At 37.9% G+C, this 23,844-nt stretch overlaps 1 protein-coding gene across 13 annotated transcripts in view; it reads right to left on the reverse strand.

Moving 5' to 3' along the window:
- Nucleotides 1-2,228: 2,228 nt before the first annotated feature.
- The window catches only part of LOC103720978 (polyadenylate-binding protein interacting protein), a 35,233-nt gene continuing 13,617 nt past the window's right edge, over nucleotides 2,229-23,844 (reverse strand). The window contains exons 5-16 of one of the 13 annotated variants that reach the window (XR_015968036.2): nucleotides 23,270-23,319; nucleotides 23,053-23,107; nucleotides 22,898-22,931; nucleotides 22,512-22,738; nucleotides 21,489-21,743; nucleotides 8,125-8,226; nucleotides 7,947-7,997; nucleotides 5,977-6,064; nucleotides 4,142-4,343; nucleotides 2,924-3,179; nucleotides 2,587-2,654; nucleotides 2,229-2,437 (exon numbers count right to left, since the gene is read on the reverse strand). Coding sequence is in view for 5 of the 13 variants with exons in the window: in XM_008810970.6 (XP_008809192.3) it covers nucleotides 3,013-3,179; nucleotides 5,977-6,064; nucleotides 7,947-7,997; nucleotides 8,125-8,226; nucleotides 21,489-21,743; nucleotides 22,512-22,738; nucleotides 22,898-22,931; nucleotides 23,053-23,107; nucleotides 23,270-23,319 (1,029 nt within the window). In the remaining 8 variants the exon portion in view is untranslated. Of the gene's footprint in view, nucleotides 2,438-2,586; nucleotides 2,655-2,749; nucleotides 3,268-4,141; nucleotides 4,344-5,976; nucleotides 6,065-7,946; nucleotides 7,998-8,124; nucleotides 8,227-21,488; nucleotides 21,744-22,511; nucleotides 22,739-22,897; nucleotides 22,932-23,052; nucleotides 23,108-23,269; nucleotides 23,320-23,844 lie in introns of those variants that run through there. The other 12 variants (XR_015968038.2, XR_015968034.2, XR_015968033.2 and 9 more) reach the window with 12 other exon arrangements.

Genomic DNA, 23,844 nt, shown 5'->3' on the forward strand with positions numbered 1-23,844 from the left:
AGTAATATCGTAGTATACCACTAAAATTACTTAAATAACTAATAACTAATAAATTCCTTAGCAAATCCTCTTATACTTAATTTAGATTTAAATCAAACTATTCAGAACCTTAAACACAAATTGCCTGCCTTGAGAACTCTCAACCAGCTCATTACACTTTGCCTATGGGCACGGCAAGGCAATATTCTAATTTTATTGAAAATAAATTAAACATCACTAATAATATTCAAACAAAATAACACAAAATTATCAACAAGAAAAGTAAATAATGACATCTATCTTATTTTCGAATTTCTACCCAACTCTCAACTTTTATGACAAACCCTAAGGATCCTAAAAGCTAAGCTCTGATGACTATTTCAGTCATGATCTATCACGATCACTAGTGATATTAAACCTAAGCTCCGATACTACTTAATCTATCATGCCCTAAAGCTAAAGCGTAACAGATGTTGCATACCTGCAGGGCCAACCACACAAGCATACAAGACTATTGATCAAAGAGCAATAATAATATTTTTTCAATCCTCAAAAAATCAATTTAATAAAGATCCAATCAAATCATTCTCACAAGCAAATATCTCAAAGCAGCAAGTCATAACGTTACAACCAATTATTATCATTCAAACTAAATAAAATATCCAAAACTAAATTGAACTAAGCTAGAAGTCCATATGACTTGAGTATCTTCAAGCAATATAGCAACTCCCCCAAATTCTGAACAATCATGATTTAAGATTTAAAAATAAAAGAGAAAAGAATAATAAGCTACACTAGCCCAATAAGTAATATAATATATAAAAGTGAAGTCTAAGCATATCAAATAAATAAATAATCAAATAGCATGATATTGACTAAGAAGAAGTTAAATCTCAAATAATACACATATTTATTTTAAAATTTATTTTTTATAAACTGATAGTAGACCCAACATCAGGCTATGGCTACGTAACCCAATGGCATAGGTCAGGTAATAAATATAAGGTGCACAAAGTGCCAGATAACAGATACTACCATTCTAATAACCAGTGGCTCAGTGTTAAAATTAGTTTTCAAAATTATAAGTCGACAGGACCAATATATAATCTCTATTGGCAAGGCCAGATCATAGTCGTACTGAGAATATATATATAAACAATTCCACAAACTATTTAGTCAAAATTTTGAAATTCATTTACAAAAATATCAAAATATATAACATATTTTAAAACAATTATGATCATAATAATGATATGCTCGACCCATTTAATCAACATAACATAGAGATCATAACTAAATTTAATAAACTAATTGTTATTTTTCGAAAGTCTTTTCAAAATCCTTAATTTATGGATCATATCGAGGTATCTCATTGTTGGACATCTTCTTGTCTAGATAACTTTACTCCAGGCAGCAATGCCTTGCGATTTAGATTGGCCCAATCAGTTTAATCCAACCAATCAAATTATGGATCAAGAATTAGGATAGGGTAAAGATAAATCAATAAGAAGTAATAACAATACAATCCAGTTGTGTTCATCAAGGACCAGGGTGATGCCGACGTATTGCCCAACCAACAGAGCAGTTCAAGGCTCCTCTACCGAGGTCAACTCGGAGCCAAAACAACAAGGCTCAAGCCCCTTCACTAGGATTCATAGATCAAGGAGAGACAATGATGGAGAAAATAGAGAAAATAAGAGGGCGAAATAGAATTGATCAGGCGATATCGATCTGATTTGGATAATCTTACCAATATAAATATAGAACAAGAATCTCATTAAAGTATATATATAACACTACGAAAAATATTGATGGTGAAATCAAGCGGTGCTCGGCATGGACCGGGTTAGCGCTGGCATGCTGCCTAATGAAAAGGGGTCATGACCTCCTTATCAAGGTCATCATGGGTTAAGGGTTGAACCCTGTGGGGTCCACCTTTCATCAACAAAGAAGAGAGAGAAGAAGAGGCTAGAGAGAAGAAGAGAGAGAAAAAAAGAGTCTTTCATTTTTTCTATAAGAGGAAGGAGAGGTCGGGATCATCAAAGACTGTTAGGGGCTTGGTTGACAAGAGAACATGGGAAAAAGGGCTAATCTCCAGATTCAACAGGGCTCCTTTGTCAGGGGGCAGCCTCTCTCTTACCAAAACAAATAATCTAATTAATAAATAATATGTAATCTCTAGCTTGGGATGTGATTATCTTCATGCTACCTTTCCTATCACCATCATCCATCTATACTTAAAGTGAACATTTAACAAAGAAGATCTTATGTTCAAGATTATGATAATACAAGAACTATGCATGAAGACTTGTCATCTGCCTGATAGAGCTGCAAAATTGCAGCATCAACACATTTAAGCCAAAAAATTCTGGACATGGCTAGGCAGTTGAACAGTAGCCCCTCCCCATTGATGCTGTCCAGATCTATCTTCAAGCGTTCAGAACTTTTGTTTCTTACTCTGGAAAGTGTCAAAATAATAATAAAAGTTTAGGGCCTATTTTGACAAGTGACCAGCTTATCCTGGTGATAGCTCCCATGAATATGGGTTAGCACAAAGAGACAAGGCAAACTGATGAAGAAACTGAAGGGATTACCAGAATCTTATACCTGACAATCCCAAGGGTAGGTTTAACCAATTTATCCCACATCTATCTTCCCCTTCTCCATTTAGCAACCTTGCATGGGAGATATCTCATGGTTAGAGTGATCGACATCCAAATAGAACCATATTCATACATACAAAGTTACTCCATGAATTGAGTGCCTCTTATGGTGATTAATCTCCATTTATAAACACTAGACTAGTGCAAAACTTCCATTTCAAATATGAGTTCACTAATTAAAGAATATCAGAAAATGAAACATTGAAGCACGTGCTTGTTACTTTTCTCTTTGATATTGGAACCCTGCTCATAGTTCCCAAAATCAAAATCTCACATCATACCAGTGTATGTATAGTTGATAAGGTGGCAATGTAAATCTAACACAAACTGTATGGTCCTCTTGTCAAAATTGAGACCTTTGGCTGCAAATTTACTGGAACCTGCTGGTGAAGATGCCATTTCCACTTGGGACCATAATGGGCCGGATGGCGGGGAAGGGCTGTGTGGTGGGAATGTTGCTCGGAACCATCAAAGGTTGGTTACTGCCAGCTATGAGGGGTGGAGCCATACATAGCTGCAATGGCGGGGCTGCAGTACCTGAACATAAACACGAATTCCCTGATTGATATCAGCAGCTCCATGAAAACAGAAGGCATTCACCTTAAGATGAATATATACTATAAACCTGCATAAAGGAAGCAATAAGTCTTATGGTAATTAAGAAAACTACAAGCGTATCACAATAGCATTGGACACTCAACCAAAAGAAAAAATTGAATTCACTCTAAACATATCCAGAACACTGACCACTAAAAAGTAAAAGCGGCCATACATACATGATATATGCTTTTGAACAAGGTCCGCAATCTTGGTATCAAATACCGTATTGGTACCTTATTAGTTCAGTTCGGTAAAGTATGGTACACCTCTGTACCAAACGAAATAGCTCTCTAATTATTTTTCTCAATTTTTATGTCGGTATGCCTTGATACAGGCCAGTACGCACCTCGGTACAAGTTGGTACACCTCGGTATGGGCTTGTACCAACTTGAAATAAAGTTTTGTATCGGTATGGTACACCCCGTGCCAGATGGTATCAGGCGGTACGACAGACCATGCTTTTGAAAGATGAAAACACCACCGTTATCACCTTATGACATTGAAATTATTTAGGAATTTGAGTCAGTTCGCTAATCAGAACAACTTTTGATCTAGTTTGAGTAGCAAAATCCTCGATGCTATCAAAACATTGCCTTATCGCCATGTGTGGATGGTATGTGCCATACTCATATTCGGTGTGCCTTTTAGTTTAACAATCCAGGAAAATTAGTCAAAAGGGATAGCATAGAGAGACTGGAGAGGGTGTGAATACCATGTAGTCGAAATAAGGCAACAAGGTGGAAGTAAAATGAAGAAAAACTAGAATACTGTTAATGGAAGCTACACAAGAAGAGATCAAGTAAATTGCATTGGTATAAGATCAAGACCCTATATAACAAAATACAAATGATCATAGAAGGCTACCAAATTCAAACTTGGCCTACTGGAGAAAGATTGACCTTAGAAGACTCTTTGAATGGTGATACAATCCATAAGGAACAAATTTGCATCTTCTTTTGGTTGGAGTATTCAAAGGCATCCTCTTTTTTCAGTCTTACCATTTGGCATTATTTTTGGTTGGCCAGAAAGTGCTTCTTCAAGGGACATAAGCTCTTTCGGATGAATTTGAGATGTTTGGTAAAAAGTTGCTTCCTCCAAAAGCTGAAAAAAGTCCACTAGAGAGATTCAATTTGGAGCTTTTAGGCGAAAGCTCTACTTGAAATATGTCGGAAAGTTGTTTTTCAAAACCTTACCCGAAAGACACGGGTTCGAGTCCCAACAATAAATTTTTTAAATTAATATAAAATACATTTTTACCATAATCATTTAAGTTTGTGTATTTTTATTGCATAATTATGCAATTAAGGATTTAAAGTTTCAACCTTATGATATTCTTTGTTACTTGGTAATCACCCTAAAAAATAATTATATTATTTATTGAATTATTTAGATTAAAATATAAAAATAATTTTAATTAATAATACATTATAATATAATATAATATAGTAAAATAGATTATATTATATTATATTATAATGCTTTTATTTTTCTTATGATTATTATATTTAAAATCATAGTATAACAATAATATTATATGATATTAAGATGGTAATAATAATACTATTATAATACTATATAATAATAATATCATATTATTATATTATAATATAATAATTTTATAACAATATTATTATAATTTTTAGAATAAATACAACAAATATTATTTATTATATTATTTAGACTAAAATATTGAAATAAATAATTTATATATTAAAAATACTTTATAATAATAGTTTTTTATAGCACATGCTTACACAATCGAAAGTGCTATGCAATAACCTTTATTGTTATTTTTTGGTACTCAAAGGACTTTCTTAGTTTGGTTACAAAAAGATGCTAAAGTTCCACAACAATTCAAAAATATAGTAAGAAAGTAGCAAACAACTTTCTCTAAAAGGTTCTACTAATTAAAGCTTTATTTCCCAAAGATCTATAGACAAAAGCTCTACTACCTACAACAATGCCAAATTGGGCCTTAGTGAATATGAAATTAACATTAGATGCATGCTTATGTACTACTCTCATAAGCATTCCCTATTCCAACAATTTACAAATGATTTAATAAGTTCTTCCTTAACAACTCTTAAAAAGAACAGACTCTATAAAAGTAACATATTTCACATCCATCATCAGTACTTCCAACAGGGTTCTCTTAGGCCTTCCATCCATTTAATGATCCTTCAGCACATACACTCTTACCCTATTTAAGTCATAAGTATTTATTGCATGGTCCAAAAGGCATGTGTTGGTTTCAAGGTCTGACATGTTGATATATATCGTACTCCATCAAGCAGTAAATGAAATGTCATGACCTTTGTCACATGATAGAAACATTATATATTTTTCAAGTTCATCTATCACAGTATCGGAAAGTATTGAATTAATATTAGCATAGCATCTTTTCATATCACTCTGTAATCTGTCTATAATGTACAAACCAATCTGTTATGATACACAAAGATATGTACTGATTTGTATTGATTTCATTAAGACTGTACATTTTGAAATTGTATGTTAAGTTTGTTTTCTTCCATACTTAAGTAATATGTGCTCTTCCAGCAGCCTTTTAGTCAACTGAAATAATACATATAAACCTTTTATAAGCAAGGTATCAGCATCACCTAACTATTTATCACAACCATCCAGATACGTGCGGCCAGAAAAAAAAAGAAGACTAAATCCATTCATTTGCACAAACAAAAGAATGTCAAACATAAAATTGTCAATCGAATACCTTGAAGCTTAGGCATATTTGCTTGATATGGAGTTAACAAAGAGTGTGAGAATCCTTGTGAGATAACCTGTGGTCCTTGAATTGGATCCTTAAAAACCAAGAGATAAATCAATACAAAAGACAAAAAGAAGATACATGGATATGTGACAAATTAAAACAAAATATGAAGGGGGATATACTAAAAAAGGAACTGAAAAGTGATGTATCAGCAGGATTATTGATAAATTAACTATACAATCCATTTGATGCACTATTACCAAGAAAGTTACAATCTCATAACAAACTGAATGCATGACATAAATCCCAGCATTGTAATCTAAAACATTATTGGTCTAGCAGCAAAATGAGACAAACTATGTCTTAGTGATGGTTTCCACCACATGGTTGCCATTGCTTCGAAGTCTAGTTTCCATTCTACGCCTAGTAAGAGAATCAAGTATATCTGGCTTAGAAATACAAAGGGTGTTCATGTGATATCACCTCTCTGTAATGATAATAGATACATTGTGAAAAACTGTGACTGTGTTAAAATTTTTCTCAGTAGCTGCTGATTAGGAGCATAAAAGCCTCCACTATCAGCATGGCTGATGTGCGCCTCTGGAGGTACAGACTTTTTAGACAGCTGTGAGGTCAGTCATTTGGAACTGCAATAGCTTGGGAATCATATTTAAGAAAACATGTGTGGAAAAGCACAAGTCATGGAGCTGAAAGAGGTTCTCAAAAAAAAAAAAAAAAGGTTTGTACGGAATTGTTTAAATAGCAAATACATGTCTATGGAGATATGCATTGCCTACATAACATTTCCAACCCAAAAATGTTGAAGAACCACAATATCAAAACTGGCTGGAGTCCGTTCCAGCACTTACAGATTGCCTAGATCTCTTCCAGAAAAGCCTGGAGAGGTAAAATATAAATACGCCATTAGGAGCAATTGAATTTAAAATCCCACATGACTTATTCTATGAATATTATGTGAAAGCAAAAAGAGCAATACTTGAGCATTATTTGGTGAATAATGTTATAATTGTTTGGTAAGGCAGTTATAGAAGATAAAAGTGTGAGATTAATGTGCATGAGTCATAGAAAAAGATGTGCTGGTTACAATAACTTAGATATTAAATAAAGATTGATGATCAAATTCTAGAATTAAAATCTTTTTTGGAACTAGCATGTTTGTTGTAGTACAAGGTTCGTCGTCTCGGTACTGGACCCCATACCGGTACCACACTAGCACTGTGTCGGTACGGTATGGTACGAGATTTTTTCGGTGTATCGAGTGTCAGCACACCACCCATACTGCATACCGGTATCAAATGGTATGGTATAGACCAAGGTCTGCCGTACCGGTACCGGTCGGCGTACCGGTGGCGGGCCGGACCGGTACGGTACCGGTCCGGTCCGGTACGTACCGGCCGGTACCGCGAGCCAAAAACCACAGCGCCTCGCGCTGTGGTTCATAAAAAAAAAAAAAATCGTACCGGTGCGAACCGGCCGGTACGAGGCCGGTACCAAGCGGTACCGGCCGGTACCGACCGGTACGGGCTCCGTACCGGCCGGTTTGCACAAGAAAACCGGAGATACCGGTTTTCTTGTGGTTCCGGTACCGGTCTAGGACCGGACCGGTACGTACCGGCCCGTACCGGCCGGTACGGGCCGGTACGGCATTCCATGGTATAGACTATAGATTCTATAGAACATCCCTTGCAGGAAATATAAGTGAAGGTGATGCAAATGATATATGACAATAAGCAAAATTTAAGAACTATTGCGATTTATATTGGATTATAGTCTCAGAAACAGATTTCATTGCATAATTTTAGTCTCAAATAATTGATACCCATATCTTACCATTTACACCTCAAGCACAGAAGAGATAAACATGTCACTCTCGAACTTACAAAGATAAGAAGCACTTTGAGTAATAACACAAGCATTTAAAAGATGTAGAGCCACAGCAGAGCCTCTTTTACCTGAGTAATCGGATTAACATACACAAGCTGACCCATCCGTCCAACCATTACCTAATAAGAAATAATTGTTACAATAGTTCGAACCACTAACATTATGACAAATATCGTCAAGCTGCAACACAACAAAGTGCAAAATAAAGTATTTCAGATGAAAATTAGAAATCAAAATTGGACGTACCGTTTGAGGATTTGGATTTACATATGGAGGTCCTGTCTGAACAGGATGATTTTGAGCGCCAAATCTAGCAGGTTGTTGCCTGGCACTGGCATGCCCCATAACCTATCATACAAAAGAAAACAATAATTCTTAATGTACAACAAAAGCATTTTCACAGAAAAACACACTCAGCATGCATGTCTGATTTTAAAAACCTAGGATTGTAAAGATTTAGTAAAACTAAATATAAAATGATCATAATAACCTCCTTCAGTTCACACAAGGAAAAAAGAATAGCAAGCTCTGAAGTAAAAGGACTATCAAAAATTGTCTAGGAATGCAAATTAATGTTCTTGTATCAAGAGTGAACTGTTAGGGTGTACAAGAAACTAAACTGAAAGGAGGTAAGTCTAAGGATATTTGAAATGGTTACAAACTTATTTTTAGGTAAGTTATAACAAAATTAGAGTAGAAATAGTAGCAGATAAAGAAATGAACAACAAAATTGAAAATGTAGAAGGGATTAATAAAAGACGAATACTTATGCACTGCAAGTAGGCTTGGAGTAGAGGACTAAGAAACAATTTTCAGACGAGATGAATGAATTCATGAAAAAGCATTCCTGAAAGAGAAATGAGAATAATAGGTTACAACTTGAATGGGCATGTAGGGAAGAGGGGGAGGAGCAGCATAGAATATGAAAGAATTCATGGTGGATTTGTTTTGGTGCCAAGAATTTAATGAGAAGGTTGACTATTAAGTTTATTGTGGTTTACGATCTAGCAATTGCTAATAAGCATTCTAAGAAGAGAGATGAACATTTTATAATCTTAAGGGTGGATCAAATTAGTCTTAAATAGATTAATTTTCATGAAAAAGGGGAAACAATCAACATGTAGAGATTGTAATATGATATTAGGAAAATGCTTAAGCACAAAAAATAAGTTAGTGGTTTTAGATGTACAAACTAAATGCGATAAGAAAAGAAACTAATAAATATCTAATGATAAGATGGTGGAACTTAAAAAGGGAAAACATTACATCTTTTAGAGACGAATTATTGACCAAATTTTGAACTTAAAAATCAAAATGAAGAATGTGGGAGTAGATGAACAATTGTATCAAAGCAAATGATGCAAATTTCAATCCTTATTTCAAATTCTGAGAAAAAATAATGAGTATAGGAGAGAGAAATCTCCCCATCTCAAAGTTTTAAGCAAATGCAAAGAAAATAGAAGCATTCTTCTACTGAAAGCTGAATCCCTAATTTGCTTAATACTTTCAATCACAATTGCAAATAAAAAAAAAAACACAATACCATAAGAGAAAGCCATCATTCCTCCTACTCGGATCCAAGACTCTCCTCGATAGGGTATAACTTGAAGTGGATCGGGTTAAAATTTAAAAGAAACCAAGCCTAATTCAACCAACAAAATAAACACCTACAATCATTGATTGACACATTTTAAACCAACTTGAATCTAAATTTCCTCTACATATAAAACTATCTAGCCTACTTGAACCGACAAAATGTACAATACCAATCTAGCCAAACCTTACAATAAACCTTATTAACCAAATTTAAATGCTTATTCGAAAATTAGAATAAGACAAAGAAAATGGAGAAAAAAACCATTCTTCTAACTGGATAATTTGAAACTATCTTTATTTCAAAAATATAGAAAAAAAAGGATAGAAAAGAAAATGACATCTCCCTATTCAAACCTAAGTCTTCTAGGTTAGATTGAGTTAGAATCTCTAGAAATATGGTAAGTTACAGGTTAGATTGGTTAGAAATTAAAGAAATATAGGCATTATATGGGTCAGATCAGTTGGAAACTTAGTCATGGAAAATTAGGTCTGATTGATTGAGGGTCAAGTGTCCAAGCCCTTAATGCTAGTCGAACCAAATATAAAAAAATTAAATTAGCATTTTACAACTTTAGCCCAATAAGGCATACAAATTAGGTTGGGAGAGGAGCCCCATATTCTACAAATTTATTAGGTTTGGATTGGATTGGGTTAGAAGCTCCAAAATGCAGGTTGCGCATGAGTTGGGTAGACTTAGTCAAAAGCTTTAGAAATAAGAGTTAAATGTGGGCAATTTAACTGAGTTAGGCTACAATTCAAGCAATACTAATCAAAACAGTCTGCATGAGTTTTAGTTACACTTAATCCTATTTTCTCCAAAAAAGAAAGTACACTTAATTTAAGGAGAATAACCCATTCCATGATTCAAAGAAGGTAATATCCAATTCCTCACAACAGTAATACTAAGACACATTTGGTTTTCTTTGATTTTCTTTTACATGTTTGAATGATCCTTATCAAAGAATTTATTATATGTTTTGCAATCTGTAATTTATAAAAGCACTGTGATCTGAATTTAATTTCAACTTTCAAATCATACATAGATGTCAAAATTGTATTTGAGAACTTACTTGTGTAAAACCATGTGTAATGCACCTTAAAAATATAAAGTCATCTCACATAGATGTCATCTCACAAAAAAACAGAGATAAACAGAATCAACAAAGGATATTCTGTGATTTTGAAACATCCTTTTTGTAATATTAGTATCAAGAAAAATTGTAGGACAACATTTTTGTTATCATTAGTTCAACCAAGGATGGCAGAATCGGTACCGAACACCGTACTGGTTGCCCAGCGGAATGAGTCGGTACGGGTCTGCACCGTGCTGTGCTGGGCTCGTACCGACACCATAGAAGAGATGGGCGAGAGGGAGAACAAGAGAGGAAGAGAGAGAGAGAGAGAGAGAGAGAGAGAGCAGGGGAGGCAGGGAACCCCACCACCGTGTCTCCCCGACCTCCGCCTCTTCCGCGCGGAGGCTCCCCGACTTCCGCCAGTTGGCCTCTCTTCCTTCCTCCCCCTCTCCCTCCCTTCTCCGCTCTCTCTTTTAGAGTTGGGCATCGGGCCGTGCCGGGCCGGCCCGGCCCAGGCCCACCGGGCCCAAGGTCTAAACGGGCCGTGCCTGGCCCGGCCCGCTTATGAAGCGGGCCGTGCCGGCACGGCCCGTCTCGAGCGCAAAAGGAAGCCCGGCCCGGCCCCAGGCCCGTCTGTTGGCGGGCCGGGCACGGCACGAAACGGGCCGTGCCAGGCACGGCCCGCAACGGTTCCAAACGGGCCGTGCCAGGCACGGCCCGTCTGGAGAGGGGGGGAGAAAAATAGCCGTTTCCAACGGCTATTTTGGGAAATTTCCAATTTTGCCCCTCCCAACAGTCCAAAAACGGCTAAATTGAGGGGTATTTTGGGAAAAATTTTTTTTTGGGCTTCTATAAATAGCCATTTCCTCCCTCATTCTCACCACACCAAACCAACTATTCTCTCCTTCTCTACTGCTATTATTTCTCTCTTCTAAAGTGCTCTTCTAGCAATTTAATTTTTAGTTTGCATTTAGCAAGTGTTCAAGTGCTACACAAGAGGAGGTTCCTGTTGAGAAGAGAAGGTCACTCCTGTTGAGAGCACAAGAGGAAGCTCAGAATCTCGGCTCTGCCTCTGCCCTCCGACCCTCTACTCAATTCCTCCTTGTGGTTAGTTTTTATTTTTTGAATTCATCAATTTAGATATGTCATCTTTTGAGGAAAGTCAGTTTGGCATTCCTCCTGTTTCTGAGGGAGAAGAAACTAATCCCCAACCCCATGTTCCTAGTTCCTCTAGAACTAGTGAACCGAGTGAAGATCAAACCTCTTCTCGTAAGAGGACTAGTGCTGTATGGAATGAATTTGATAGAGTTATGGTTGATGGAGTCTGGAAAGCTAAATGTAAAAAATGTGCCAAACTTTATAGTTGTAGTAGTACTAGGGGAACAGGGCATTTAAAAAGACATCAAGAGAGTCATAGGATGCATGATTCTCATGCTCAAACTCAAAGTACCCTTAATATACAAGGGGGATTACTTGTAGGTAATTTTGCATATAATCATGAAAATCAAAGAAAAGCACTTGTAAAATGGATAGTTAAGGATGAATTACCTTTTAGTTTATGTGAATCTTTTAATTTTGAAGAATATGTTCAATTAAACCTACAACCTGCTTACAAAAGAACTAGTAGGCGTACATTTAGAAGAGTAGCTATGACTAACTTTTTAGCAATGAAACAAAGTTTAATTGAAACACTTTCTACTTTAAATGTAAAAATTTCATTAACTTCTGATATTTGGTCAGCATCTGTAGGTAGTAATTGTTTTATTGCCATTACTGCTCATTATATTGATAATGATTGGCAATTAAATAAACGTATTCTTGCTTTTCGTGCTTTTGATTTTCCACATTCTGGGCAACAAATTTCAAATGTCATTTATCAAACTGCATGTTCATATAATATTAATGATAAAATTATGTCTATTACTTTTGATAATGCATCTAATAATAATTCTGCTGTTGCATTATTAAAAGACTCATTGCATCCCATGTTAGATGGAAATTTATTGCATATTAGATGTGCATGTCATATCTTAAATCTTTCTGTTCAAGCTGGCATGGGCATGATTCAAGATGTGATTGGTAAAATTAGAAATGCAGTTTCTTTTATTCATGCTTCAAGATCAAGACTTCAAGAATTTAAGGAACTATGTATAAATCATGGTAAACGTTTTAAAAAATTTAAACTTGATGTAATTACTCGTTGGAACTCAACATATAGCATGATACATGATGCATACCCATATAAAAACTTATTAAGTGCATATACTAATGATCGTGGATTAGGCTTTACATTGACTAAAACTGATTGGAATAAAGGAAAAATTTTGGAAGATTTTTTGCTTAGTTTTTATAATGCTACCAATGTTCTTTCTGGTATTTATTATCCAACTTCATGTTCATTTTTACAACAAGCATATATAATTAGTCAAAAATTTGCAGAACATAGATATGATGATGTTTTAATGCCTATTATTGACCTAATGGAATCTAAATGGAATGAGTATTGGGACAAGATATGTCCTATGCATAACTTAGCTGCTGTATTTGATCCTAGAGTTAAATTAAATGGCGTGCTAATTTTACTTGATGCATACTGTGAAAATATGAATCAAGATTCTGAATCTGCTAAAAATGAGGTAAAACAACTTCTTTATGATATTTATGCTATATATGATGAAAAAATTCGTGGATCTAGAACACAAATACAAACCTCTATTTCTTCTTCTAGTAGTTCTCGTTCGTCATCTATTTTTTCATTCATTGCACAGAGAAGACACACACATGCTTCAAGTTTATCTTCATCTTCTTCATCTTTAAGTAGTGAACTAGAATTTTATTTACGAAATGATCTTCAGTCTGCATATGATGAAAATCAAATAGAGAATCTAGATGTATTATCTTGGTGGAAGAGTGTTAGAAATCAATATCCTGTTATGTCTGCAATTGCACGCTATATTTTAGCTGTGCCGATGTCCACGGTAGCATCGGAATCCGCTTTTAGTGCAGGTCGGCGTGTTCTTGACGAAAAGAGAAGTAGGATGACGGGCGAAACAGTGGAGATGCTTCTCTGCTTCAAAGATTGGTTGGATGCTGAGGCAAGACTTCAAGATTGGACATAATACAACATCCTCTGATGATGATGATACAAACACTACTGAAGAGTGAATACTGATTCACTGAATCACTGATGATTAGTAAGATTTCTTAATTTTTTATAATTGTACATTTTTATTGTATTCTGGAGGTCAGACCAAGGTCCAAACCTCGGCCCTTTCTTATTGTATTCTGAAGGTCAGACCAAGGTCCAAACCTCCCTTCATGTACCATTTTGATTTAAATTAATAAACTGGTAGGGGTCTATGCCAAACCCCCCACCATTAAGGTGGCTTTATATTCATAAATCCTTAGTTTTCAATATTTATTAATTTATTAAAAAAATTTATGAAGCATTAATTTTTATCGGGCCGGGCCCAGGCCCGGACCGTGCCAGGCCCGCGGGCCAGCCCGGCCCAGGCCCTTATGGGCCGTGCCGGGCTGGCCCGCGGGCCGTGCCGTGCTTGGCCCGCGGGCCTAGAGCGGGCCGTGCCGGGCTCGGCCCGCGGGCCAGTAACCTGTGACCCAGCACGACCCCCTTAAATGGGCCGTGCCAGGCACGGCCCGGCACTATAGCTAGCGGGCCGTGCCAGGCACGGCCCGCTTCGTGCCGGGCCGTGCCGGGCCGTGGGCGGCCCGGCCCAATGCCCAACTCTACTCTCTCTCTTCCTCTTTTTTCTTCTCCTTCTCCCCCTCCGGCGACGGCGAAAGGCGCCTTGGTTTTAATGGCAGAACCGTCTTAGTCCGGTGCTGGTACGGCCTGGAACACTTCGAACCAGATGGTTCGGGACAGTTCCGCAAACCTTGATTTCACCTTTGTTGTTCTATTCTAATTTAGCAAGAAATTTTTTTTTTTATATACGAGTAATTTAAATTTTCTTTTTGTGTCTAAGTTTTGTTTCCAACTTTTTTTTAAAACTTAGTCTTCCTTTATCATCCTCCACATTTCTAAGAGATAGATGAAGGTATATGTAACAGAAATAGAGCTAGTTGGATGGAGTGGAGAGGGGTCTCTAAGGTATTATATGATCAATAAATACCTTGGAGACTTAAAGAAAACTTTAAAGAACAAAATAATGTTATGTTGTGTGGCTTAGAATATTGGGCAATAATGATGGTTCAGGAAAACAAGTTGAGTATGACAGAAACGAAAAAAAAAGGAATAATGGATGCATACTAAAACTAGAAAAGACAGATTAGAAAATGAATATATTAGAGAAGTTGCAGGAGCTGGACAGATTAAAGACCAAGCAATGGAAAATCAATTTGAGAAGTATAGCATGTGAAATGAAAATACAAAGGGAATCTAGTAAGGAGATGTACTTTAATTTGTACTAAAGGGTGTAGAAAAAGGAGGGAAGGACCTAAGATAACATGGATGGAGTTTATGATGTAAGATATGGTGAAGCTTTTAAAAAAACTAGAAGTGAACCTAAATAGGAATTATGAGGATCCTTATAACCGACATAAAATATCTAGGATAAGGTTTGACAGTATGGTTAGTAAATTGTTAAAGGATGTTCCTCATGAAGTAGACCGCTGTCTTTCTTGAAAAGCTACATCTCATTGATGTTTTCTAACCAGCCATCTTCATGGTTTAGTGAGTTTTCTAGAGAAATTCCTTTTCATTTATGTTTGGATCCAAGGAATGCCGTACCGGCCCGTACCGGCCGGTCCGGTCTTTGACCAGTACCGGAAACAGATGAAAACCGGTATTTTCCGGTTTTCATCTGCGAACCAGCCGGTACGGAACCCGTACCGGTCGGTACCGGCCGGTTCGCACCGGTATGTTTTTTTTTTTTTTTGGGGAACCACCGCGCCTCGCGCTGTGGTTTTTGAAACCACGCGCCGCGCGTGGTTTTAAGGAAGAAGTGGCCCACGGGCCACTTCTTTCAAACAAAAAAAAAACAAAGAAGTGGCCGAGAGGCCACTTCTGTCCCACCGAAAAACAAAGAAGTGGCCGAGAGGCCACTTCTGTCCTATCAAATCAAAAACAGAAGTGGCCTCTCGGCCACTTCTTTTTTTGAGTTGACAGCATGAACGAAGTGGCCTCTCGGCCACTTCTTCCTCACTCATTGCCTCGTTCGGTTATAAAAACCGAACGAGAAGATTTGAGAGATAGCCAGACTCTAGAGGCCAGAGTAACTAAAATCCAGGAGTGAGCCTCTGAAGAGTAATTAGAGACGGAAAGATTTGAGAGATAGCCCACAAATTGAGGAGGAGGTCCTGCCCAAAAAATCCAGCGGAGACTATTTAAGGTGCGGTTTTTTTGTCCTATGTTATTTCATTAATTTTGTTAATAAATAACTTAAAAAAATAGTTTATAAATTACTTAAATAATAAGATAATGCAAAAATTTACTTTATTAGCTTAATTTTTTGATAAGTTGTCCTTTTATGATAGAAATGGAGCCATCAAGAAAAACGAATCCTGCAAAGCGTGATATTGGCTGGTCTTATGGGCGAAGACTTGGAAGTGAGGGGCAACGACACCAGTTTCAATGCAAGTTTTGCGACAAGGTTTTCAAGGGAGGAGGGGTAACCAGGTTGAAGCAACACTTAGCCGGAAATTCCGGTGAGGTTGCTACGTGCCCAAATTGTCCTAGCGAGATTCGTGTGCTGATGAGGCAGAATCTCGCTGAGGTCAAAGAAGCGAAGGAGATGGCTTCCAAGAAGAGGGCGGAAGTCGATCGCCGAGCGGCAGAGCCACCTTCCTATCACTCTAGGGAGCCAGAGGAGGTCGAGGATCTAGATGAGGAGGAGGCAGATATTCAGGAGGCCATGCATGCAAGCCTGGATGATCAGTGACAGCAAGAGGAGGTGGCCAGGCATAGGGCTCGATTTGGGCCCTCTGCATACGAGTCGGGCGGCGGTTCTGGGAGCACTAGACAAGATCCAGAGTTTTTGAGGACAACTTCAGTCAGGGAGGGCGTCGGCAAAGAACGTGGCCGGATTGCATCTATGCTGGGTAGTTTGGGTAGCCGAAAGAAGTCATCTAGAGGAATTCCACAAGGAGCGACAATTCATGATGTAGATCCGCATGCTCTCCCCAGTAGAGATTCAAGGCAGCAGAGGGTAGACACAATGTGGATGAAGGATAAGAAGAAAACTATGTGGCGAGCTATTGGATCCTGGTTTCACTTCAGCCACATCCCAGCGAATGTGGCAGACAATACATACAAGCTGCCGGTCCCGGTGTAGCTCCTCCAGGCCCGAAGGACATATACGGTGAGCTTCTTGACAACAATAAGGAGCTGGAGAATTGGATTGACTCCTACAAGAGCAAGTGGCCCATATATGGACTAACCATCATGTGCGATGGTTGGACTGGTCCGACTAGGCGGAGCATCATCAACTTTCTGACATACTGTGATGCTAAGACCTTCTTCCACAAGTCGGTTGATGCTTCGGCTTATGTGCACAACACCTCGTACATGCTGAAACTTATGGAGGATGTGATTGATCTAGTAGGAGAGGAGAATGTCGTGCAGGTCGTCACTGATAATGGGCTGCAATATAAGGCTGCTGGGCAGGTCTTGATGGAGCGGCGACCACATATTTTCTAGACCCCATGTGCTGCACATTGTATCGATCTTATGTTGATGGACATTGGAAAGATCCGTAGGGTGCAACAAACGGTGGAGACAGCCCAACGCATTACCAGGTATATTTATAACCATAACTGGGTTCTTTCACTGATGAGAAAGTATGCAGGGGGAGAGATTCTGAGACCAGGAGTCACACGGTTTGCTACCAATTTCATCGCACTTGATAGCATACTCGAGAAGAGAGGAGCCCTACGTCAGATGTTTGCCAGTTCCGAGTGGTATGATAGTAGATATTCTTATGCCGGCACTGAAAGGAGCAAGATAGAAGACTTGGTGACGAGACAGCCATTCTGGCAGCGGGCTACTACAATAGTCAAGGCTATCAAACCATTATATGAAGTGCTGCGGGCCGTAGATAGCGAGATCTACCCCCTGATGGGGTTTTTGTATCACATGATGGTCAAGGCAAAGGATCAGATTATGGAGGCAGATCCAGCACATGGTCGGTCGTACATCAACATCATTGAGCAACGGTGGGAAGCGCAAATGGGTACGGAATTACATCTAGCAGGTAAGCTAAGATATAATTATAGTGACAATTATAGTGATGTAATTATATAATTATGCTAAGATAGTCTCGTATATGTGCAGCATACTACCTAAACCTCCGGTTTCAGTACAGCATAGATGGAATTGGTATGGATGAAACACTTCTGGATGCTTTGCGTAATGTGATTTACAAGATGGAGCATGATCCAGAAAAAGCGGCCCTATGTCTTGAAGAGGTAATTATGATTTAGTAATTACCAGCATGTGTAAGTATATCGGCATCTTCAATTATTAACATGGTTTTCTTATGCTTATTTTTCACAGAGCAAATTATTTAGAAAGGGCAGCTACAGTTTTGGCCAACGAGCGGCTGTCGTCAGCAAACACAATATGAATCCAGGTACGTGACACATCAGGAAAACATTCACCTGGTGTTACTTAGTTACTATTATGAAACTATCATATATGTAATTTTCATAAATATTTTTGCAGCTGAATGGTGGGTGCATTTTGGCGGATCCGCGAGAAATCTAAAGCGGATCCTCTCCCAAACAGTTTCCTCTAGTGGATGTAAGCGCAATTGGTCCACCTTCGCCCTTATCCACAGCAAACAAAGAAACCGTTTGACGCAAAAGCGCCTCAACGACCTTGTTTATGTGCATTACAATTTGCGGTTGAGGCTAAAGTGCATCCAAGAGGAAGTGGAGCTCAAGTATACAGATCCAATTTACGGAACCTTCACCGCTGATGACGATGATCCACTACTCGGCTGGCTTGTAGGCCAGCAGCAGGAGCCCGAGCTTGACGAGCCAGGATCGCCTCCACGACCAGCTACCTTCATAGCCACCGAAGCTGGGGTCGATCCAGAGCAATGGGTTGAGCGCAATATTCCACGCACTTCCAGAGCTGATCAGCCGCAGGCACAGGGGAGCCAGACAGAGAGGGCCAGGAAAGGAAAACAAAGGGTCCCAATGGAGAGTGTCAAGGAAGAGACTTGGACTAGCAGCGATGAAGGTTCTGGTGGTGATGGATCTTCTAGCCATGGAGGGAGCGGAGGACGGTATGGTACTCATGAGACACAGCCGGAGGGTGGTCTTTATTTCACCGGTGAGTTCCAATTTACGGGTGCTACACAGGATACGGACCACGGTCGACCACCTGATAGATTTCGTGAGGATATCATTGGATATAGAAGACGGGCTCCTTGAGGTCATTCAGGAAGACAGGATACGACTGCAGATCCGACAACATACGGATACGGATTCTATTATCCACAGCCTCAGCCTGACGAATATGGATATGATGCATTGGATTTTGCTTTCGCCATATTTAGATGGGCCCCTACACAATCAGAGGACACCTCTCAGAGCTAGAGCGTGAGCGAGAGATCCGACAGTTCTTATAACCTGGCGCGCGTTCCTTCTGATTGGGTTGATTTGCCTCCTCCTGATTATACTTATGATCCGGATATCTACGAGAGCCATCGGCACTCGTCCCGATTTTAGATATCCTAGAGTACTTTAAATGTATGTAAATGATTGTATCTTAATTTGAAGATATTTTATGTGTATCATTTTATCATTTGGAACGGGAGGAAAACATAACATGCATCATCTATGTTTCAAATTTGAACCCTAAATTTAAATATAAAAACATCAAAAATCATGAAAAAAGCAATAAAAAAACATCAATTTTCACTTAATTTAAGATCCAACAGAGACAATATTTTTTAAAAAAAATCAAAATGTTTGGCTCGCGGTACCGGCCGGTACGGACCGGTACCGGCCGGTACGGACCGGTACCGGCCGGTACGGACCGGTACCGGCCGGTACGTACCGGTACCGACCGGCCACCGATACGCCGACCGGTACCGGTACGGCGGACCTTGTTTGGATCTAAGCATGTTTTACCTGATTGTGTAAACATAACATATATGCTTTCTTATGCAACAAGTTTGGTTTATAAAGCCAATATATAGCATTTATACAGTTTGCAACTAATCACTAACAATAAGCAAATTTGCTATGTTGGTAGCCTTACACAACAAGCATCATGTTGACTGACATATAAACACACAAACACACACACAAACCCACCAATGCCTCCGACCACGAATAGGTGATTCATGTTGCTTCCTTTTATGGCAATCAGAGTTCATGTATGTAACCAATTATCTGAAGAATCTCTACGCATGGTAATGTCAACATAAAAGTAGATAGCTGACTTGTGGGTCATGCCTATTAGTCTACCACTTGAACTTGTTGTTTTGGCTTATGGTGTCTCTATTTCCTCCTTTTTCTCTTGTTTCTCTAAGGAAACTCAGAGATTTTGATGACACAGTGGGCATCTCATTTCCAGTTTTAGTTAAATTGAATAAGTTCAATGTTTCCTTGGTGCTAAGGGAAGACATGAATAATTGTACCAAGGATTGGCTTCCTTTCAATAGCATGAAAGTTAAAGATGCAGAATGGATCAAATTCCCAAATTATGATTTGTTACAGAAATAGAATGAACCCCAATCTCTAGTGACAGAATGAGTCCCATCATATCCAAAAACATCAAGTTTTTATGTACAACGAAGACATATGGGACACTCTTATTTTATAATTACTCATATAACAAAAATAGCACTGCCAAACAAGCAGGCTATTTGTGAACCAGCCCATGTTGAAGACAAAATTTGGCTTGAGTTCTTCACTTGGTTAACAAAGCAAGTTTGCGATTGGCATAGCTTGCTTGAGCCCAACTGGATTATGCTAAAAAAATGAATATATAAATAATTTATATATTATATCATTTTAATTATTTTTGTATAATTTTTAATATTTATTTATTATATGTTAACATAATTTGTATAAAGTAAAATGTATTTTTCATTTTATGCTCAAGACATAATTAGAGTAATTAGCTCAATTATATCAAGGAAAGTCTTAAGAGACCTCAGCTCTCGCTAGATCTCTTTGAATTAGCTGTTCATGAACAACTCTAGTTCGGTTCAAAATTAAATGAGCTGGCTTGAGGTTGACTCCATTACCAAACGAGCCAAGCTTGAGCTAGGCCTAGCTTGCTTGAGCTCAGCTTGTTTACACCTCTAAGCAAGAGTATCTAAAATATTTATCAGATCAATGAGCAGATTTTTTCATCATAATATGAGATGTCTGGGAGTACTGAGTACTATAATGCATTAAAAGATGTAACCTTATACTGGTCATAATTGAGTAACATGGAGAAGCAAAAGCAGCAAAAAGAATTCAAAGTTGTTAATTCCTATCTAATCTATTTTGACTCATCATCTAAGCCCTTTGTCTGTCTTACCTTATGCATTGTTTCCCTTCAAGTTTTAGAATGCTAAGCATCTAAGAACAATGATTCTGAATATACTCCAACTCTTTTTCTTTATTGCAGTTTATAGTGAAACATGGACATCTTATAGTGTCTTCTGATGGTTTTAGAATCCATTTGTCATTTATTGATTATTACTCACAAATGTCATCATATTATAAGATATGATATAGTTACTTGTGTCCAGGTTGTGCGAACATTACTAGAAGTTTAAAAAATTATTATGTCAATATCCTAAAACAAATAGCGTTACTCAAAAACAAGATGCATCCTTGTCAAAATTTGAGTAATACACAAGAAAACACACTAGAAGAATAGGAAAAGGTAAACCAATACAGGCTAAAAACTGCCATTTGTAAATAAATTATCTCAATAGATATCATAGTTTTATTCATAAAAGAGAAACATACAGGTCGAGGATATTGAGCACCAATTCCAGTGTGCCCAGCAACTAGGCTGTTGTAAGGGACAAATTTACTGGGCCTAGATGAATGACTTGCAGAAGGGCTAATTCCAATTCCAGATTGTACACCAGCAATAGGCATAGCAGGAAGGCTGGTCGGCATATAGACGGGGCATATAACAGGTGTCCCGGTTGTGGACGCCGATCTAGAATTTGCAAATGATGGTGAAAAAACTTCTGCACTTGGATTGAGCTTGGACTCCTGCAAAATTTTCTCAAAGCCATAAATAAATACTAATATGACAGCAATTAGACTAGCCTGGGCACCGACATGAACACCATTCTGCTATGGAATTTGAGGATACAAATTAGAACTAAAAATGGAGGACACATTACAGGAACTGTTTCCCTATTGAACATATAGATTCACATAAGGTTTTAAACTTTTTTGTAGTAGATCATATAAGTTATTAATTATGTCTGGCATGTTCGCATGTAAGCAGATCACAGATGAACTGACCCATTCACTCAAATTTCCTGGTAGTACAACCACATAAATCAGGGAAAATTAATATCCAAGTAGTGCACCAGTATCCAGGTTTCAAATGTCCAACAGATAGATCAATCTAATAGATGGATCCCAAAATCATTACTTTCAGAAACAATTTTAGTTATTCATCACCTTACCATCACCATTTGTCCATGTTTTTCACATGTGACTGCCTATTAGGTAGGACACAACATGACACATAACCAGTAACCATGAACAAATATAGGACATTTCATGAACTGCTGCTTTTTCTTTTTCTTTTTTCTGAAAATACAGCAAATAGTGCATTCAAATAGACATGATCATTGTGTTCGAATAGACATTATTATCTGATTGGTGTGATTCTAGGACATGACTCATTCCATAAATAGCTTTTCCAACTATCAATTTTAAATTAATGGAGAATGATCTTATAAACTTCTGTTCAAATATGGCTTGCATCTTAAGGATTTTCAGCCGAAGTATGACAAATAGCCTCACCTTAGCACTAATAGTGCCTAGTGTACTCTTTTTAGGTGCCGACAAAATGGTAGACTCTGATTGACTGAGGTATGAAGAGGCTTTATTATATAAAACTGAAGTGGAGGAGGTGGAAATAGCCGAAGAGTTAGCATATGATGATGGAGAAATTGTACGAGCAGGACTTTCACTCTCAATGACTCCCTTCCAGGCAGGCACGGTAGCAAGACTATCACATCCCACTCCATCTGCATGCACGGAACAAGTATTAAGCTGAAAAGCTCCCAAGCTGATCAAATACCCATATGCAAAATATGACCAAAAATATACAAAGAAAAATTATTCTTGTAATTGTGGATGGATAAACCATTAAATGATTCAAGAAGAAGGGAACTATAGTGACTTACAACTAGGACTCAGACAATGCCCTTCATGCACCATCTGAACAAAACAAAGAATGATATAAATACATAATCAACATAAGGAATATGAATATTAGTGATTAAAGAGAAGATGATGTCAAATTATATCTGCTTCAAGATAACATGAATGCAACAAGAACCTCATCAATATGATTACAATCCCCTTTCCCTTGTCCTCTGCATTCCATGACCTGTCTGCAGCAGAGAAAATAGTTTAAAAACCAGAGGTGAGGTGTTAAAAGTGAAAAGATAATGTCGCATGATTGAGAAGCACAAATGCAATTGCAGTTTATTGGACCTTATATGATTAGGGATATACAAATTGAGTGACATATTTGACATACTGACAAATCTCACCTGTCATGGATGGAAACAATCGGCATAAGATATGGTTCTTCAACCTGTGACTTTAAAAATATCCAAATAACAGATGATCACATATCCATATAAAAGGAAATGATAATATGTGGAGCAGAATATACATAGTAGTGAATGCTAGAGCAAAAATAATAAGATAAACAATTTAAACTCTTAATATGAGCCAACAGTAAGTCATCTCCATTGTAATCTGAAGGTCATGGGTTCAAGACAGAAAAACCCTCTGCAGGGGTAAGGCTAAGTACATCTGACCCTCCCCAGACCCTATAATGGCATCACTCTCATGCACTGGGCTGCCCTTTAATGATGCAAATAATTCACTTTACTTGATTGCAAAACCGAATTTTGCTAAGAAGCAGGATGAAAGATGAAAAAAACTGTTTGCGATGTTAGGCTCTACAAGGTCATAGATGGAAGAACATATACATAACATTGGATCTCCAAAAAGGAAACAAAACAACCCCAAGTGTCTGAAACCAGGAAGAAGAAACCCAGTATCCCACACAGCCTTTGGCACTAAATGAAACCCAGTAGCACACCAACCCTCTGAGACT

Source organism: Phoenix dactylifera, chromosome 8, assembly GCF_051530095.1.
Source record: "Phoenix dactylifera cultivar Ajwa chromosome 8, Ajwa_hap1_PhDact_Kaust_v1.1, whole genome shotgun sequence".
NCBI lineage: Eukaryota > Viridiplantae > Streptophyta > Magnoliopsida > Arecales > Arecaceae > Phoenix > Phoenix dactylifera.